A 19673-nucleotide genomic window follows, 5' to 3' on the forward strand; every position below is an offset into this window, starting at 1 on the left:
TGCTTTCCCATTTGGCGTTGGAAGTACAAGTAAAAGTTTCACTCTTCACTGTCCTCCGGTCGTTCCAGATCACGTACCGAGCTTTTCCGATATTACAGTTTTTCCCATAACGAAGATTTATTGATTTGGAAACAATGGCCCGGTAGCAGCCTCGTTTCCGAGCACATGTGTTATGGTACGTGTAAGCTCCCAGAACTATGTTTTAATGTAAAACTTAAATTTTAAGAGCGTCTTTTGTGGATCTTTTGCGATGAAAGTCGTCTTCATGACTAAGCAAGGATGGCTGATCCTCTTGGCTTCGTGTGTGTTTATCATTGGAAACTTCGTTCTTCTCTATCGTTTCGTCAGCAAGACTTCAGCTTCTTTAGTTGAAGATGCAAGGCTCAAAGAACTTTCAGACAGATATTTGGACAATTTACCGAAAAACGGAAGGCTAAAAGGCCTTGCTAATGCAGTTCAAGAACTGAGAAAGAGGCCTGGAAAATCCACAGCTATTTCCAATGAATCAGTCGATGAGCTTACTTTACCAAAGGATGAGAAAAAAGAAAGCCTTTCTATAGTTAATAGTCAACATGTTCAAGAAAATCACAAGGGAGGTATAGACACTAATTCAAAATCTTCAGCTGTTAAACAGACACCTGATCACAAACAGCCTATTATGTCTTTTAAAAAGGATATTGTCTTACCGAGTACGAAAGCAACCAAGGAAATTGTTGCTCCGATTCTTGTGATAGCATGCAACAGACCAACTGCAGTAAAACGGTGCTTAGATCTGTTACTGCAACATCGCCCTTCAGCCAAACAGTTCCCCATTGTAGTTAGTCAGGATTGTGGACACCAAGAAACTGCTGATGTCATTGCGTCATATGGTAGTAAAGTAACGCACATAAAACAGCCGGACCTCTCAGAGGTACAAGGCGCTCAACACCATATGATGGGGTACTACAAGATCAGCCGGCATTACAAATGGGCACTTGGACAGGTGTTTGACTCCATGGGCCATGATAATGTCATCATTGTTGAAGATGACTTGGATATTGGTGAGTTTTGTAACAAGAAACTACAGTTGCTCAGCAGCATCATGGCAATTTTAGTTTCACCATGGCAATTTCAATTTAACAGCAGCAATTAACTTTTAAATTTCAATGTAACCATGGCTATTTAAACTTAGTTAACAGCAATTCAATTTTGTCACAACAATTTCAACTTTGCTCATGACAGCCTTGCTCTCAGGGTCTTTACAGCGATTCAAGATGGCAGACACACTATAAAGACCCTGATAATGAGGCTGATCACGTGCAGCATTTCAAGATGGCGGAAGACGTGAGAATGCTTCTTGAGTCCAGTTGTTTTATAAAGGTTATGAGTATCAGGAAAATCTCTACATGTTAAGAAACCAACACAGCATAATAATAAGTCTAATAACATACTCAGGCAAAACTGAGATAGTACAACCTTCACACTGAGAAATGTGGTGGAGTTTGATCGCTGGGTATTAAGAAGGAGATATTTAAAAAAGTGACAGGTCAAACACAACTGCTAAAGTTGTTGATAAATGTACCTTAGACCTACGGTTAGTGCTCTCCCAAGTACATTTTTGAGAGATTTTTCCTTTTGATCAAAATGTGGCATTTGTTTAGGTTTTACCTTGAGACTGACTAGACACTTGCCAACTGTTTTAGCTTTAAATATCTACTGGATGCGAGCTAAGCCACAAAACAAAGGTTTAGCACATTGTATTTCCTTCAGTAAGAGGCTGTACTCCATATGAATTCTTTTTATTCAGGTTCATAAATGGGTGTCACCAAAAACATGCTCAGGATAACTCTCCAATCATCAAGTGTCTCATCGTGGGGGAGGGGGTTAAATACTCTTTCTCACTTCATGCTGGGTGTCCCTTGATGGAGAAGCATTCCATCCAGGGAGGAGTAGTAATGCTCCTAGTCACTTCATGCTGGGGATCCTGTGATGGACTAGCATTGCATCCAGGGGGAGTAGTCACTTCATGCTGGGTATCCTGTGATGGACTAGCATCCCTTCCGGGGGGAGTAGTAATACTCATAGTGACTTCATGCTGGGTGTCCTGTGACAAACTAGTATCCCCTCCAGGGGGAAGTAGTAATACTCCTAGTCACTTCATGTTGGATATCCTGTGATGGACTAGCATCCCATCCAGGGGGGAGTAGTAAAACTCCTGGTCACTTCATGCTGGGTATCCTGTGATGGACTAGCATCCCGTCCAGGGGGGAGTAGTAATACTCCTAGTCACTTCATGCTGGATATCCTGTGATGGACTATGTAGCATCCCATTCAGGGGGAGTAGTAATACTCCTAGACACTTCATACTGGGTATCCTGTGATGGACTAGCATCCCATCCGGGGGGAGTAGTAATACTCCTTGTTACTTCATGCTGGGTGTCTTGTGAAAGACAGGTGTCCCACCCAGTGTAGAGTACTAATACTCCAAGTCACTGTACATGCTAGCAACGGAGCAATGTTCTCTAACTAAATGGAATGTTACATGCAAAATTTCCAGCTGTTTTGTACAAAACGAAAACCCCTCCTAAAATTCCATAAAATAAAAGACAGGCTTGCTCTCAGCGATTCAATCATGTTGAGATCAACTACTTTTGCTGTTGTAGCCCTAGACTTCTTTGAATACTTCAAAGCAACAAAACCCTTGCGTTTGTTGTTGTCTAACTAAATTGAAGGTTGCATGCAAAATTTCCAGCACTTTTGAACAAAACAAAAAATCTACTTAAAATTCGAAATAGACAGTTATGCTCTTAGCCATTCAATCATGTTGAGATCAACTACTTTTCCTCTTGTAGCACCAGACTTCTATGAATACTTCACAGCAACAAAACCCTTGCTTGACAAAGATCCATCATTATGGTGCATCTCAGCCTGGAATGATAACGGCAAGGAAGGAATGGTAGAAAGAAATGACATGCTCTACAGAACAGATTTCTTCCCTGGCCTTGGATGGCTGATGACAAAAACTCTTTGGAATGAGCTCAAACCGAAGTGGCCGCTGGGGTTTTGGGACGACTGGATGAGAGAGCCAGCTCAGCGAAAAGACAGGGCATGTATACGTCCAGAAATCCCACGTACAAAAACTTTTGGTCGAATCGGTGTGAGCCATGGACAATTCTTTGATCAACATTTGAAGTATATTCAGCTGAATGATAAGTTTCACCCTTTTACGAAAACGGATCTTTCTTATTTGTTGAAAGATAACTATGATAAAAATTTTGTTGGGCGAGTCCGGGCATTGCCTCTTGCCACTGTAGGTCAGTTAATCGGGAAGAATGTTTTTGTCCCAGAAGTGCAGGTTCACTACGCTTCTGAGCGAGACTTTCAAAATGTGGGGAAAAGTGTTGGTGCAATGACTGATTTCAAGGCAGGAATTCCAAGAATGTCATACCAAGGAATAGTGACAATCATGTATGGAGGGAAAATTGTTCACTTGGTACCATCTGGTTAAAATTCTTCATGGCAGTGACTGTTAATCCTTCTTCTGTTGTGTATGGGAAGTTGAAATATCTTGAGGCCCATTTTATAAGAAACAAAGGCCCTGCAAAATCTTCAAAGGGGCATTACTGGGCATTTAGAAGCCAATTACAAGAGTACGCCCTGCTACTACATTGTATGGCACTTTCCATTTGTCATAATTGGCTGGCCAAACAAATCATTTCGCAAACCAGTTTAAGACTATACAGGCCATTGGAATCCAGAAAGAAAATTGGGGGTAACCACGCAATTTTTAGAATATTAGGCAACAATATTATTCTTCTAAAAAGCACTTAAATACAAAGCAATGTATGGCCTTTTTTACCAAATTGAAGATTATCTCTGAAAAATGCATTGTCACTTCCAATTTTCTTTATGGATAACAAGAGCACTTGCTATGTTCTGCTTTCTTTACATAGTTTTAAATCGTGCAGAAATATCCCTATGTTAGTGGGCACCATCCATAGGAATCCGGATTTTCAAGATGTGCAGAACATGTGCACAGAAACAAAAATAGGCACTGTCTTTTCTAGTATTTTGAACAAGTTTCTTTTTTTTTTTTTTTTTTTTTAATTTTTTTTCAAATTGGCACACATTGCACTCAGAATGTGCCGTTTTGAAGAATATGAAGAATAAGTCCTTCAGAATGATACGATCCATTTACTGACCGACCGGTTTGGTCGGCCTGTTCTAACGAATGGAAGGTGCCCATAGTCTAGACTTTTGGTACTTTATCAATTTCCCCCACCTCATGATAGGTTTTTTTAAATTTATATACAGTCATTTCTGGTGGGAAATATTTAAACAACAGCCAACAACCTCTTTACCAATATTTATTACACTTTCGCAGTTAAGATTTAAATGTACATTCTCCTTAAAATAGTCAAAATAAAGTCTTGTGCACACTTTTAGATTGTTTGCAAATCTTTTTAGTGTGTCAACAAAATGTTTTGAAACGAAAATGAAAAAGGTACATGAACACTCATGGAGTTCAAAGGTGGCGATTTTTAATTAAAATTTACAAAGGACTACATTTTTCAGTGCTCAAGGTTTTCATAATTTAATCCTGAGAGTTTTGTAGAGTTGTTTCTTTCCATGCAAATATGGCAACAAACTAAGGTCGAAAATTCAAACTAAACTGTTCAACTGATGAGAACACTCTGAAATTTGCAGAGAACCTCACTTTACTGCATTCTAAGGTTTTTTACGATTATTTTATCCTGGGAGTTAGAGAGTTATTTTTCCACAAATAAAACAAGCCAAGAAAAAAATAATAATTCAAACTAAATACATTCATTATAGTTATAAAGTCTGGTTTATTGTTCCTTTACACCATCGTCTTCACTAGCTTCAACACCTTTCCTTCCCTCCTCTGGTTCATCTTCGACCTGCTTTACATCGTCTTTCGTCTCATCCTCTTCTTCTGCATTTCCCTTTACTTCTTCAACATTTTCTTTGGTTTGTTCATCTTTCACTCCTTCTTCTTCTTCACTTTCTTTTACTGCTTCTGTGTCTTTACTTTCTTCGTCTTCTACAGCTTTGCTCTCAGGTTCTTTGGATCCTTCTTGTTCTTCTTCAGCATTGTCTTCACTGGATTTAACTCCTAAAACAATCCATATTTGTTTCATGTAAGTGAAGCACTCGTTGTAATAGTTTTCAAGCTCTTACAAGCTAGCACAATATCTCCTTTATGAAGTGCACCCCAAAACAATATTTTCAACTAGCAAAATTAAAAAAAAAAAGAGCAACACATCTTAATAGCTTTTGATTTGAATCTTGGTCATAATTAATATGTTCTTTAAAATTAGAACCACTTTGTACAGCACAATAAACAGCACTGCAGGAAAGTACTGCTCAGTAGCTTTCATTTTAATGGTCACACTTTAGGACTTCATCCACAGACTCAAAAGTTAGAACCACCTTGTACAGTATAATAAACAGCACCACAGGAAAGTACTGCTCAGCAGCTTTGGTTTGAATTGCCACACAATCTATACCCCTATTTTGCACCAAAGTGGCTCAAAAACCATACCTTTTGGTGCCACACATGCCTAGTGTACAGCTTATATGGGGGAATACCCCCCTGCCACAGAATTAGTGTTCTGTTGAATGGTTGCACTTTAGAATTTCATCCAGAGAGTTAACAAGGAGAAACCACCTTTAGTTATGAGAGCACAAAATGAAATGCTTGGAAAATGATGGTGACTATACTATAAGGGATAGCAATGTTGACAAATTATCCTTGATATAAAAAAAATAATCATTATAATACATGGATTTGTTTATCATACCTTGAGCAATTCTGTCATTTACATCATTGATGGCTTTAGAAATGGCGTTTTCAGCAGCTTCATCCTCCAAGATTTTAGCAAGTTCCAAGGCCTTTTCAAAAGACTGCAGAGCATCTTGAAGATCACCAAGTTTTACTGCAAAGGAATATTGTTGGTATTTTGAATTCATATCAACAGATCCAATGATCATTCAGTTATCATGGGGAAGTGCAATAGAGTGGAACCCCACCTTACAACCACCTTGATATTATGACCACATTTTTGTGCCCCGAACAAATAAATTAAATTTATATCAAACAGGATAAGGTGTGTTTCATCAGATATCCAAACACTGAGAAGTTAAGGTTGAAAAAACGAGGTGCAGCCAAGTTTTTAAACAACTTCAACTTAGGTGTTTGGATATCTGATGAAACACACGTACACTTTCAAGTGTTTAATATGGCTTCTCAAATGATCAATAATTCTTGGAGAAATTCAAGCTGGTTAAAGTTGGCAAAATTTTATGGTAATTAGGAACACATATCTAGGCCATGGTCAATGTAGTGATTTTCTTTGCTTTCTCTTGATGAATTATTACAGTCAACCCAGGTCACGCGTGAACATTATTTTTGAAATTTGAACGGAGCTTTGAAATTTACATGTCAGTTTTCAAAATCGCCAACGAGATTTCAGAGTTCCCGTATAAATTTCCCTAGCTTATTGACAGTATAAAGCTATGAATTTTTCTTTACCTTGCAAATTAAAATTGAATATTTCAAGAATAACATTATTGTTTCCCAAGTATTTTGAATCTTTTTTTCAGTTAATGCGTCTTTTTCGGAACGACTACCAGAGAGATGTCCAACATTTCATTCTTACGTCGGACATTACAAAGAGAAATTCGAATGTTCATTTCATTCTTGGAATTACTGTTCACGCGTGACCTGAATTGACTGTAAATGTGTTTGAGAAAGTCCAGTCATTTCCTTCATAGTCCGAAGGTGGTCGATTTATCAAGGTTCAATAAGTTTATGAGGTTTCATCCCAAGATGCGCAAAACACATGCAGAGTAGCAATTAAGGAGGCAGCATCCTTAACCCTTTAACTCCTAATATCAAAGAACAAATTCTCCTATCTTATTCCCATACTTTTCTTATGAAAGTACCAAGGAGAAGTTATTAGAATATCAAGAAAATTCACCTTGGATGATCATATCCTTAATTCTCATGATTGACCTCAGCAGTTGAAAATTATAAGCATTGATATTACATCAGATGGAGAAATTTGATGCTGATCACTGTTAGGGCTTAAAGGACAGTAAAATGCTCCAAAAATGAGTGAGTTTAATGTTTTCAAAAGACTCCAAATATCAAAGTATTGAAGTCAATTCTGTAACAAGTTTCTTTCTCACAAAACTCACCTTCAGCCTGAGCTTCAAGAACAGTGGCATTAAGCTGCCACACCTTATCATCAGCCTGTTCTGCCGCAGCCAATGACTTTTGACCAAACTCCTTGGCGTCCTGATAGTACTTGAGCTCTAAATGACACCTGCCAATCTCATGGTAAAGCCATGTGCTTTCAAGCGCTGATTTACTAAGTGGAAGCTTCTCCATCCAGGAGTCGATGACTTTAGTGTACTCTCCCCTCTTTGCGTAGAGTCTTCCTAAGTTGTCCAGTGCTCGCGATTTGGCTTCCTTGTTGTCTCTGAGAAGAATCAATGAAAGCAGTATGATAAATTATATTAAAAACAATAAGTCAGTAAAGTTCATTCATTTTTTATTTTTGTCCATGTGGAGTTGTGTGAATGGAGCATTTCAGACTTTTGATCAGAGGGTCGGTGGTTCGATGCTAGGTTTTAATATTCCACAAGAAAAAACTTTGCTTTTAATAATTCCTAATATCAAAGAACAAATTCTCCTGTCTTGTCGGCCCATACTTTTCTAATAAAAGTACTGGGCATGAAAAAAAGTTATTAAAATATCAACAAAATTCACCTTGGGTGATCATATCCTTAATTCTCATGACATTAGGGATTGAATAAGCATTGACATTACAAGGAGAAATTTTATGCTGATCACTGATAGGGCTTTAAGGGTAAACAAGGCTAAACTGGAATTTCCAGAGAAGTGGGGAAGGTCAAATTAAACCAGACAACATTCTGTGGGATTTCTAAAAAAAATTTTTGGATAATTTTAAATGAGAGAGTTGCAAATTAAATTAATTTAAAATCCATAGCCATTGAAAACTTACTGTTTTTTCGCAGCCTTGAGGTCCTTGTCATGATATTTCAAAGCTTCGTCATAATTCTCCATTTCAAGATAAGCATTTCCAATGCATGAGTATAAATTGCCAACAACTTCAGCTTTGTTTGGCACACTCTCTGGTCCGAGTGACTGTACTGTTTTGAGCGTTGCTTGTGCCTTAGATAAACTGCTCTCGGGTTCGCCTTCGGCAATTGCTTGATCAATTTCCTCAAGTGATCGCAAAATGAACTTTGTCGTATCAGCAGGTTTTTGTTGTTGCTGTTGTTTCTTTGGTGGAATCTTCTTGTTCTTGCGAGCGTACAGTGGTTCTTGCTGCCTCCAGAATTCAATTCTTGTGTGTAAATAATCCAGGCCTTCTTGCACTAGATCATAAATTTGCTTACTGCTACAGCTGTGGATAAAACCTGCGAGGCAAGAGAACAAAATTATGTGAACTCCACACTAAATTTTTCTCACCCTAAAGGCTGCCGCACACAGGCTGATTTTTTGTCGTAGAACTGTAGATTTTTTGTTAGGGTCAAATCGGGTTAAAATTTGTCAGGCCATCAGCTTGCCGCACACTAGCCAATCTCCGCGCTGATCTCAGCTTTGGTCTCCGCCATGTTGGAAAAGACCCTTGTTTCACACCTCTCATGACATTTCCTAATTGGTTAAGGCGCACGCGAGCTCCAACAAATTGTCTTGGTCCACCTCACAGTAGATGACAACAAGGCCCGCGACAAGACGTTTTGAGATCTAGCACTGTCAGATATCGCCCGACAAACCCTGATCTTGTCACAGACTTGTCTGAATTCACCAGACACTAGCCAGCAAGTGAAGATTTTTCGTCGGCCGACAAAAAATCAGCTAGTGTGGCGGGCTTTAATAATTCTAGACCAACACTCTCTCATTTCTCTACCCTATCACTAAGGAAACTGCTTGAAAACCATACCCTTCAGACCGCAGCACATACCTAAGTATATAGCATATACATACATGAATGGCAGTAACTCAAGACGTAATCTAATCCTATGCAGTTTGCACTTTAATTTTCTGTTTGAAGAGCTAATGATTGTGGAAAAAGAGCATACATGCATGATTTGAGAAATTATCTGGTCTTGAAATCTTGGCTTCAATCTACATAGTTCATCCAAAAATCCCAATGATTCCATTTTTCTTTTGAATTTGATCAATTTGTGCATAAATTTAACTTCAATCTAAAAGCTCAAGAAAGTAAGAGAGAGGAGTTTTTTGTTTCAGTTCAAACGGATAGAGAACAGAAGAAATCATTCATGATTCTCTTGGGTTGCTTTTATCAGTTTTAATGGAATAGTCGTAATTGTGTGGTTCCAGAAAATATCCATACCCCCACCACGGAGGGAATTGGAAATTCCAGAGGGGTGGGGGGGTCAATGGCCCAGGAAATTCCAGAGGGGAGGAGGGGTGAATGGTTGGATAAGTTTCCAGAGGGTCAACTTCACGTTCATGTCAGACATAAATGTTCAAAATTGTAACTTACCAACTTTGCAACTTCGTAGATCTTTCTTGAAGACATTACTTTGTTTAACTGTTTTAAAGAAACCCTTGTTACATTAAAAACATGTTTCTCTTCTCCGAAAAGCCTTTGTAAGCGAAGTATTCCAACTGAGACAAGAAATCTATGTCTGCGTTGCGTGACTCAGTTAATTATTATAAAACTGTTGTTTGTGAAACTTTCTTGCGTAGAAAATATTGTTTACTGGCAACAATTGAATTTGTATCAATGTTTAAAAGAGAAAATTTTTTATGGCTATAAAGTGAAAGCCACAATTTTACATAAAACATTGAAATATTTGTTTGTTATTTTTGTATGCTGTGTAGAGTTACGGGCAAAGGTCAATTCCCGGGGTCAATTATGGTTTGTCAAAACTGACCCGTGTTAAAACTTATTTTGTCGAAAGTATTTCAACTTTAAGTCCAAAACTATTAACTTAATTTCTATGCCAAAATTCAACAAAATAGAGCCAATTCAAAATTCTTTTAATGCGTTATTGATCCCATACAAAATTTGCATAAGAACGTGAACATGCTAATTTCGTTTTGCGGCTCCATTTCGTCTGCGGTTTCAAGTTACGATCTGAAATCTCTATTTGTCTCCCTGCCCTGCTAATGCTTATTTTGTCCATGCTATTCCGATTGAATAGGAAACCTATTGACTAAAATAACTAGACTGAATGATTACCAGGAGAAAAATCATCAATTGAGTAGAACTAAAGCGATAATCTTTTTGATCTCCTAAAATTTGCATAGGAACGTAAACATGACATATGCAAATTAAATGAAAAACACATTTTTGCATTGCCGGACTTATTCCAACAATTTAGATTTAAAATCTTCAGTGAAGCTAATGGTAAAGTTTGATGTCAATGACCACAGGTAAATATGAAACACCACATTTATTATTTCAATATCAAGAGCTTTTTGGCAAACTCTACCGGTGAAATTGAACAGCGCGCGCGCTCTTCGATAACGCATATTTTCTCCTCGTGTAGGCAGTTCTTGATATTTCTGAAATGTTCACATCAAACTGATTTTTGAGGCGTTCTTTTGAAATAAAACTTTTCCAGAGGGGGGTGGGGGTGTATTCTGTATTTGAGGAATTTCCGAAGGGGTGGGGGGTTAAGAAAATACCTTGAAAATGGAAAATCCTGGGGGGTGGGGGGTCCTATGTGAAATTCCCTCCGTGGTGGGGGTATGGATATTTTCTGGAACCACACATTATAAGTTCAAATATCAGAGTTTTACTCCGCCAGAGTGAGTTTTACTTAATATCCCCAACAATTTAATAAAAAAGCTAGTGTACCTTGGTCAGCCATAAGCTTTTCCAGATATTCCTTATCAGAATACAATTCTCCTAAAAGCTGTTTAACAGTCTTTTCTGATTTAACAGGACTCTTGGGATTTTTTCCTCTGTTTGCTGCTGGTTGTTGATTCCTTGCTGCCTGTGTGGTTGGTTTGCTGTAGCCCTTGTTTGTCTTTTTCTATAAAGGACGAAAATAGGGTCAAAAGATAAGATTAAACTTTCTATACCTTGTAGCACTTACAGGCCTAGGGGAGAGTGAAAAACCCATTACACTCCCCATTCCAGAGGGGGCAGGGGAATTCTTCCCTCTCTCTCTCTCTGGGGTGGGGAGATAAAAAACCCTGAGAACGAGGTTACCCATTACAATCTTATGACACCCTGTACTGCATCACCAGTATTAAAATGCTGCTCTGGAAAATATCCCTACTCTCCCATGAAAGACTGTTTGGGTTTGACCATCCTCTCCCCACCCCCCAGCCCCTTGGAAGTTCTAATTTTACTTCATACTTTCTTTTGAAAAATTTACCTTTTGACAACCCCCTTCCTCTCAGAATCCCAATCCCAATAAATTATGTTGTGGTTAAATTTTTTTGGGTTGACAAATTTTCAAATCAGTTTGGGACCAAACAATATCCCATCTAGATGTCCTTTACTAATATTTCAGAATTTAACTTAGGCTCATTATATATAAAGATTTATTGTCAGTGTTTGTTGTTCCAAAGGTGACTATTAATTACAAATCATTCACTAAAAATATCATTTTAAAAGGACTTACTGCTTCATCTTGTTTAGCAAAAAATGACAGATCTCCCTTGTTTTCCAGTTTAACTTTAGCTTTACCTACAAAAAAAAATTATCAGAAAAATGATGAATTAATAATAATTAATAATTAATAATTATTACAGAGATGACAACCAGTATAATTAACCTCTGAAGATCTGAAGTCTGAAGACCATCTCCTCCCATAGACACTAGCCTCTCCCCACCCCACCCCCCGGACCTCCACTCTTATGGTGTGCCTTATTACAAAATTTTCACTGATTGGTTGAATGCAATTCTAAAGATGATCACTTTATATAATTATGTTCATCACCAACAATCTTCTTGAAGTTCATAATTTTCTGTAAGCTTAATTCTGAGAGCAAGTCGACATACCCAGGATGATGTGGCAAGGGTTAGTATGAACCCAGGGGGGGGGGGAGGTACTCCCTATAATGGACTATACAGGTTGTATTATGGGGCCCTGTTGGAAAGGGAGACGTTTTTCAGGATGAAGGTATATAAAAGAGTAGGGATTTCACAAACTGTGGCATAAAAAGGGGTAGGGAAAACTAGTAATATTTAACAGGGCCTTTCAAAGTATCTTGAATGCACCCAGTGAAAAAGATAGAGTGTTTCTACTATTAGGTATGTGAAAGTGGTACCATTTCCTATGGAAGGTATATGAAAGGGTTACCTTTCCTGTCAAAATGGTCTATCAAAGGGTAAAGGTTTGGACCTCAGGGCGCCCGAGTCTCCCCCGGGTATGAACAAATCTGTTGGACTATATTAATATTAGTACTGCAGTGTCCTGAGCGAAGAGGCAAAATACATGAAAACTACATGAACACTTGTAACTGTTTTATGAAGCAGATCTTACTTCCAATAGCATTGTCAATGGCTTCTTCAGACTTCTGGATTCCCAATTTAAACTCTTCCTTGTCTGGTCTCAGTTTGCCTCCACGGTGGAAATTAACAAGAGCATGTTCGAAGTCACCCTTTGAATAAAGAGCTTCTGCTTTCTGGTAAAGGCCCTAAAATTGAAGAGAAAATTCATAAGAACAAGTTGTTTTAAATAAATTTAGAAAGTTACCAATTCTGATGACATACCTTTAAATGAATGTTAGTAGCAGTTTGAAATTTTTGTACAAAAATTTGCATGACTGGTTACCATATGGTTATCTACCATTTATCTTATAATTGAAGGGCTTATAATATTGCACAACCGTCTTAAGTTGAAGTTCTGGTTGATTTTTTGCTTCATTCTAAAGTGTCTGAGTCTAAATGCACATGGTCTTCAATTTAGTCAGAGAATATCACTCTATTTTTTCCGCTGGTTTACGCTAAGTTTTCAAGAAAACAAGGCCAACCTATACATCATGAAAAGAAAAGCGAAGAAAAACACAGAAAAACAGGATGATGCTTTATCTACAATGACAAAAAAAACATAATGTGGTGTTCTCTAATTCAATCGAATGTCACATGCAAACAATTCACAACAGGCAGTTTTGAGTGAAATGAAAAAATATCGACCTAAAATTTATGCATTTATAAGATGGTCATTCACTCAGCCCCTCAATTCTTGACATTTCAGTTGGACAGTAAATGATCGAGGAACATAATTATCATACTTTCTTGTGGAGGTGTGAGGGAATTGTGCCAGGCCTGCAAGATGTCACATCAAAAGTTCCTCTCAAAATTTCTGACGATCACCCCTGTCACCTTTATATGGGAGTCCCCCACCCCCTGGGCTTACAACAATAGAACACAATGATATCATACAGCTATAGAATTCATTTATCACATTGTACATGTAAATGGCTACCATTAATCAATACAGTAAGTAGATTTTGACTGTACCTTGATATACTCAGGATCTTCTGCAAGAGATTCCTCTGCATCTCTCAAAGCCGCATCAGTATCACCCAGATGCAGGTAGCACTTTGATCGCTGAACAAGACAGTCTTTGTATCCTGGCTGTATCTCTAAGGCCTACAAAATAACCATGATCATATTCATAGCTACATAGTTCAAAATAAAATAGTGATGAAACAAATTGGACTCCCGTTAAGCGTCATCCAATTTTGTTAATCGCTTATATGGTTACATACCGAATTGGACTCCACTCAGTCCTACACCATTATAAATTATTTGCCTCCAAGTTTGCCCCAAATTCAAAATGGCAGCCAATTCATGTGAACGGCCATGTGGGGATTGCTTACAATATTAATAACGTCTAAAATGGCCTTATTAAAGTTCGGAATGTTTGTACAGTTTGCCAATACTAGCTAACCATATTTATAATTTCCAGTTTTTAAGCATATATAGAATGTTTTCTGACGTCTTGTCTTGCATGAACGTTACAATATAAAATTTGGGAAATTTGCACTTTTTTCTCGGTCTATGTAAGCAAGATCAGCTGCAAAAAGAGCATGGTTAGCACATGCAGACAAACTAACAAAATAAAAACATAAATACAGTAAAAATCTTTGCCAATATAAATCAATAATCAGCTCTTTTCCTCCACGTACGCGTAGATAAAAAGTCACCAACCTGCGTGTAACTATCAAGGGCCTTTTTGTACTCTCCCTGGTTAAAATGCACATTTCCTTCGGAAAGATAAGTCGTGGCTGAACTCTTCGGACCCTCGGGTTCCTCATCATCGTCATACATTGCGGCAAAAACGTGTTTTGTTCGTTAGATCGCTGATGTTTTATCCAGACAACATGAAGATGCAAAATTTTGTAAATATGGCCCCTCACATGTGGTCGTCAAGGAGGAAGGTTGCTAAGTGAAACCCAGTACTTCTCTTCTTATTTCGAATCCGCTGATTCGTGCCCGCATTACTTGGAACTTTATGCCACAGGTATACCAAACAAGAATGTTCCACACTACAGAAATATGACACTCGTAGAACGTAGAATACAACAGAGCTAATCCTGGTTAACTAATATCCTGATTGTTTATGTAGGAATCACTGTCACGAATTGAAAGAAGCTTACCAATACCTTTCATTCTGATACTTCAACGACAAAAAGGAAGATGAGACTAGACGTAACAAAAGCAAAATAAAGCGACGATAAAAAGCAAGGGTGATTTCACTCGATTTCACAGTTCAATAGGAAAACAATCCAACATTTCGCTGATTCGAAAAGCACAGCCTCTCTTTTTTAGGGTATTAGAAATAATCATTGCAGTTTAAAATTTTTGTAATTTCTTTTTCCTGTAGAAGAAAGGCTCTGCCTTTCTGAAATATTGGATTCTTCAATATATTTCTCTAGAAATATAATCGTTTTAATTAATTTTTGTCACTGTATTTGTTCGTCAATGTATTGCAGATAAGATCCTTAACTACAGGATCCGGTGCTTTTATTTTAATACCCGGGTATTTGTTCATGTTGCATTGCTCCTTACAAACACAGTTACCGGTAAGTCAGGAATGGGGTCACATTTTCATAACCTGCGATCATGCATGCTTTTCGGAAAAAGAAAATAAGGTTACGCCTACTCATTTTACCACTTGTAGACTGTAAGCATATGACATAAATCATTTGACGTAAAAAGAAACCCAATTGAAGTAGTTTGCCGAAGAAAATATATAAACCTTATCTGAAAATAGATTTAGATATTTTCTGGACTTATTTTCGCGATTACATCATGAATATTTTTTATGCCTCCTGGAAGTTTTTACCGAATAAATATTTTTGTAAGAGTATCAATAACATGTGATAAGGGTCAAAGATGTTCCATTTCTTATGTACTACAAGTGGTATTTTCATTCAAACAAAGTCACTTTTGATTTTTAAGTCGTTTGATCATGTTTGATGGATTTGCAGCAAAAATGTTAAAAACTGTTTTTTTTAATCCCATCCCCCTAAAAAATTCAGATTCAACATGCTGTACTGGTACTTTCTTTAAAAGTGGGTTACGCTGCATTTATAGCCATGAAGTGATATTAAAGCTTGTGTTGCAGGTATTTTCTATAAAAGTGACGTCGTTCTACGCTCCATTGGACGTGATAATTGATATTTTTGAAAAAGCCAGAGCTTTCTCCATATATGATCAATCCGTGACGTAACGTTACTTCCAAACCAATCAAAATACAGAACCACATGGTTGAGTGTGTTTGTTGTTCGGTCGAATCTTTCCAGTTTTGGATGTCAATACAAGACTTTTATCTGGAAATACGCCTTTCAAAGCAGCTTCGCTTGACAATGTGGACATCCCAAAGCTCCTTGGAGAAATATCTGCAACGAGGGATTGACAGGCTTTAGGAATGTAGCGGCTAGTTTCGCGGCGTGAAGGGATCGTGGAAAACCAAGTTGTCGCGAAGGGGAAGATAGCATATCCTCGCACGAACGTACGATGGGTAACATTCAGTGTTGTGTGATTCCTTCGCCTCATGGCGGGCATATGGCTAAACACGAGCCGTATGACAGGACAGGGGTCGCGAATGAGTCCTTCGAACTACCACACATAAGCGACAGAGAAGGTTCGTACAGCCCAGACACCCAAGTGTTTGTTCAAGCTAATCGGTTGTAGCAAGGGCTGATTTGTGCTAAAGGAACAAAATTGGATTATTGATGGGTTTTCTTTCGCTAATTTCGCCGCAGATCTTTCAAATCACAAGGGAACGCTGTTTTTACACAGATCTATGTCGAATCCAGGTAAGTCAGTATAATATAATTTCGCATTTTGCTGGAAACCTCGGGCCATGTTAATGTGCGATCACCTCGAAGTCACATGTGCGTCTGTGTGCAACGTAAAGTTTCATCTTCGAATATATAGCCCAGCCGTATGGCCTGATCTTGTGTTAAAAATTAAGCCTATTTCCGCAAGAGCCTCATATTCTTTCCGCAGATTATATTAAGAAATTTAACCCGATTTTAGTTTACTTTCAAGTACGTGAAATTCTTGTTTTTTCTTTTATTTTCTTATCTTCAGAAATCTGAAATTAAGCATATTTATTTTACCATTTACTAACTTCGTCTCAAGAAGAACCATCATGGATAAATCTTACAAAATTATTTTCACTTTTCATCGGCTCAAGAAACGTGACCCTTAGCTATACTGAAGTCTGGTGTTTTTGTTTAGCACCACAGGTCAATGTTAAATGATTAGGGTATTGATTAAAATTCCACAAGAATACTTTCTAATTTCCTCAACTTGTTAATTAAAAGGCCCTTGGCTTGAATAAGTGTTAGCATAATAATATCCATTCAGTATAACATTTGTTCAAGAAATCAGTTTACTGTAATCATGTGGTGTTATGTGTGGAAACTGTCTAGTTAACCAATTTAAACTGGAAAAGTTTAATATATTGGTCTTCCAAGAATAAATACATAATACTCTATTGGACATTATTTCTTAATGCCAATGAACAACACACTAATTTTCTTCACAAGCTGTGTATGATGTAGACTTGCTGGCTGAAACAAATTTACAGTCCACATACGTCATGGGTTCACGACCAGTATTTTGGAAATTTGAAGGGAGGAAGTTTCAATTTGAACGTCACCAGAGAGATTTCAGAGTTCCCGTGAAAAATTTCCCTAGATTATTGACGGTATAAAGCTATGAATTTTTCTGTACATTACAACCTTGAGTATTTCAAAAATTAACAAATTGTTTCCAAAGTATTTTATTTTTATTATTATTATTATTATTATTATTATTATCATTATTATTATTAACCTGTTAATAGCATTTTACTTGGAATATTTTAAAAAAATTATTATTACTTTATAATTATTATTATTATTATTATTATTATTATTATTATTATTATTTTTCAGTTGTTATGCTTCTTTTTTGGGAAGATTTCCAGAGAAATATTTAAGATTCCACTCAAATGCCTAATATTACAAAATGGAATTCAAATGTTCATTATATTCTCGGAAGTACTCATTATGTGTGATGTTAACTGACTGTAAGCACCTGGTAACCTCTCTCTATGGTCCATGCATACTTAACTCACTCATCTATCAATGTTGATCACAATAATCACCTGGTTAAAAGTTGGGGTTGTCATTTAAGTGTCATGTTACATTTATCTACCACAGGTCTGTAGTTATGATAATCTTTTGAATCAAGATTGCATCTAGGGTCTACAGCTATCACACATACTTTACACAAACCTTGATGACAACCCTAAACATTTCATCAAATTATTGAAAATTTGGAATCTTGCAGAGCTTTCATTAAGGACAGTTTAGCCGTAACAACTGTTAGGGCTGAATACCCTTCAGAGAACCTTGATATCACGGGTGATCTTGACGGTTGCAAGATCATTTTTACTCAGAAAGCAAAAAGATTGTTATGAGTGTCAATATAGTTTGGTTAATTTACGCATCTCAAATTTGAAAAATTGGACTTCACCCAGGAACTCCTGTGGAAAAACTGACATGTGAGCTTAGGGCCTCCACGACAAGGCAAATTGTCATTGACAACTATTTTCAATCGACACCTTAATTGAATCAACAACTATTATTGTTCGGAAATGCGTTTCCACACACAAAAAGATTAGTTGTCAATAACCTGTATTGAGGGAGCCTGGAAATTTGCTTGTAATGCACATACATCGTGCAGAAAATGGTGGCCATTAGCTTCATCGCTGCAGAAATAGACTTAAGTAATCAATGGCTTACTCACAGGCGGGGGAAAGTGAGTCGTCGATAACAACTGTTGCATTTGTTATCAACAGCTAAAGTAGTTTTCCTTTTGAAAAAGGAAAACTACTTTGTTGTCAATGAATTTATTTTACACCATTTGTAGTTGATAACTTGATTCACACATGAGATGCTTTGTCATCAATTCAATAACTTTTTGTCATCAACAACTAAAAAGTAATCAATAATAGTGTCTCTCATCTGTAGAGGCCCTTAGGTGGTTCCTGTCTCTCTGTATGCTCAAACATTTTTGGTATTTTGCACCATGTTTAGATGTGATGGGATCTGATCACTCTGGTAGCTAATTCTGGAAAGGGATGTAAGGGAATTATACATAAGACATGACTGGCGGCAGTATTTGTTCTCTACAATAATATTCGTTGGTGGTCAAAAAGTTAATATCCGTGACCATAAATATATCATTTCACCACAAAAAGCAATAAATTGATATCCAAATTTTAAGTCCACCCTTACTGAACATTACTTTTAGATGCAAGTACCCCTTTATTGTGATCTCCCTCCCCACCCACCCCTTCCCCCTTCTTTGCAGTTGTTTTGAGTTTTTGTGATCCGATTGTTCACTTCTTCCTAAAGATCTTGATTGCTCTTGAATAAAATTTGCTTCCCTTTTCTCGCAAGGTAACAATGGAACTTTTCCAGGAAGGCGCACAATGTCAACAGGAAGTGAGAAGAGAAATGGGGTTGAAGTAAGAATTGACAGTTAATGAAAATATTTGAGGATCATACAAATTTTTAAATGTTCATTAACTGAATTTGTTTATTCCATGTGTACAAATAAAAAAATTGCCTCCACCAACCTTTTACAAGGTGTAGGCATCAGCTCCCAAGCTCATCTATTGTTGATGAGTTTAATCAATTCTCACAGGTGCACACTATCAGTTGCTCAGATATAGTTCAATACTGCCCACACAACCCAGTGGTGGTGAGATGAAATGATATTCTGATAAACAAAGGGAGCTTACATGTAATGGAGGGGAGGGCTTGTGATAAAGTCTGGTTTTAAAAGTGACGGGGTTGGGGGGGGGAGGGGGTGTGCTAAATAGAGGGAAATGGGGGCTTATTACAAAATTTGATCAATATACAAAATGTGAGGAGGGGGCTTACTGATGATGATGATTTATTGACAGCATGTCCATGAAGTGGCTCTCATCTGTCAAAAACTAATACATTTATTAATTCTACCTTAAGTATAAAAAAGAATAAAAAACTGAAGCAACTGTAAATAAAATCAATGTCTATGTTATGGTTCAATTTTTTTCTTGGTTTGAAAATGTTCACACCAGTTTGATTTTTATTTTCCTTTGTCTCAGATTATGGTAATGGACACTGCACCAAAGGAAAATACAATTAATTAAAA

At 37.3% G+C, this 19673-nt stretch overlaps 3 protein-coding genes across 4 annotated transcripts in view; 2 read left to right on the forward strand and 1 right to left on the reverse strand.

Annotated features, from left to right (window-relative positions):
* Positions 1-156: 156 nt before the first annotated feature.
* LOC146481846 (alpha-1,3-mannosyl-glycoprotein 2-beta-N-acetylglucosaminyltransferase-like) lies at positions 157-3503 on the forward strand. The gene is made up of 2 exons (XM_085107795.1): positions 157-1040; positions 2832-3503. Exons 1-2 carry the CDS (start codon positions 251-253, stop codon positions 3485-3487), a joined length of 1446 nt encoding a protein of 481 aa, XP_084963921.1. The 5' UTR covers positions 157-250; the 3' UTR covers positions 3488-3503.
* Positions 3504-4332: 829 nt separating this feature from the next.
* On the reverse strand, positions 4333-14404 carry LOC146481847 (outer dynein arm-docking complex subunit 4-like). Its single transcript, XM_085107792.1, has 9 exons — positions 14181-14404; positions 13488-13619; positions 12508-12661; positions 11644-11708; positions 10869-11046; positions 8034-8451; positions 7204-7487; positions 5805-5939; positions 4333-5116 (listed from the first exon to the last, which is right to left on the reverse strand). Exons 1-9 carry the CDS (start codon positions 14298-14300, stop codon positions 4830-4832), a joined length of 1773 nt encoding a protein of 590 aa, XP_084963918.1. The 5' UTR covers positions 14301-14404; the 3' UTR covers positions 4333-4829.
* Positions 14405-15729: 1325 nt separating this feature from the next.
* The window catches only part of LOC146481848 (cyclin-Y-like protein 1), a 41982-nt gene continuing 38038 nt past the window's right edge, over positions 15730-19673 (forward strand). For both annotated transcript variants that reach the window (XR_014864324.1, XM_085107933.1), the window contains exons 1-3: positions 15730-16119; positions 16241-16294; positions 18935-19002. Coding sequence is in view for 1 of the 2 variants with exons in the window: in XM_085107933.1 (XP_084964059.1) it covers positions 15993-16119; positions 16241-16294; positions 18935-19002 (249 nt within the window). In the remaining variant the exon portion in view is untranslated. The remainder of the gene's footprint in view (positions 16120-16240; positions 16295-18934; positions 19003-19673) is intronic.

Source organism: Pavona decussata, unplaced genomic scaffold, assembly GCF_977016875.1.
Source record: "Pavona decussata unplaced genomic scaffold, jaPavDecu1.1 SCAFFOLD_48, whole genome shotgun sequence".
NCBI lineage: Eukaryota > Metazoa > Cnidaria > Anthozoa > Scleractinia > Agariciidae > Pavona > Pavona decussata.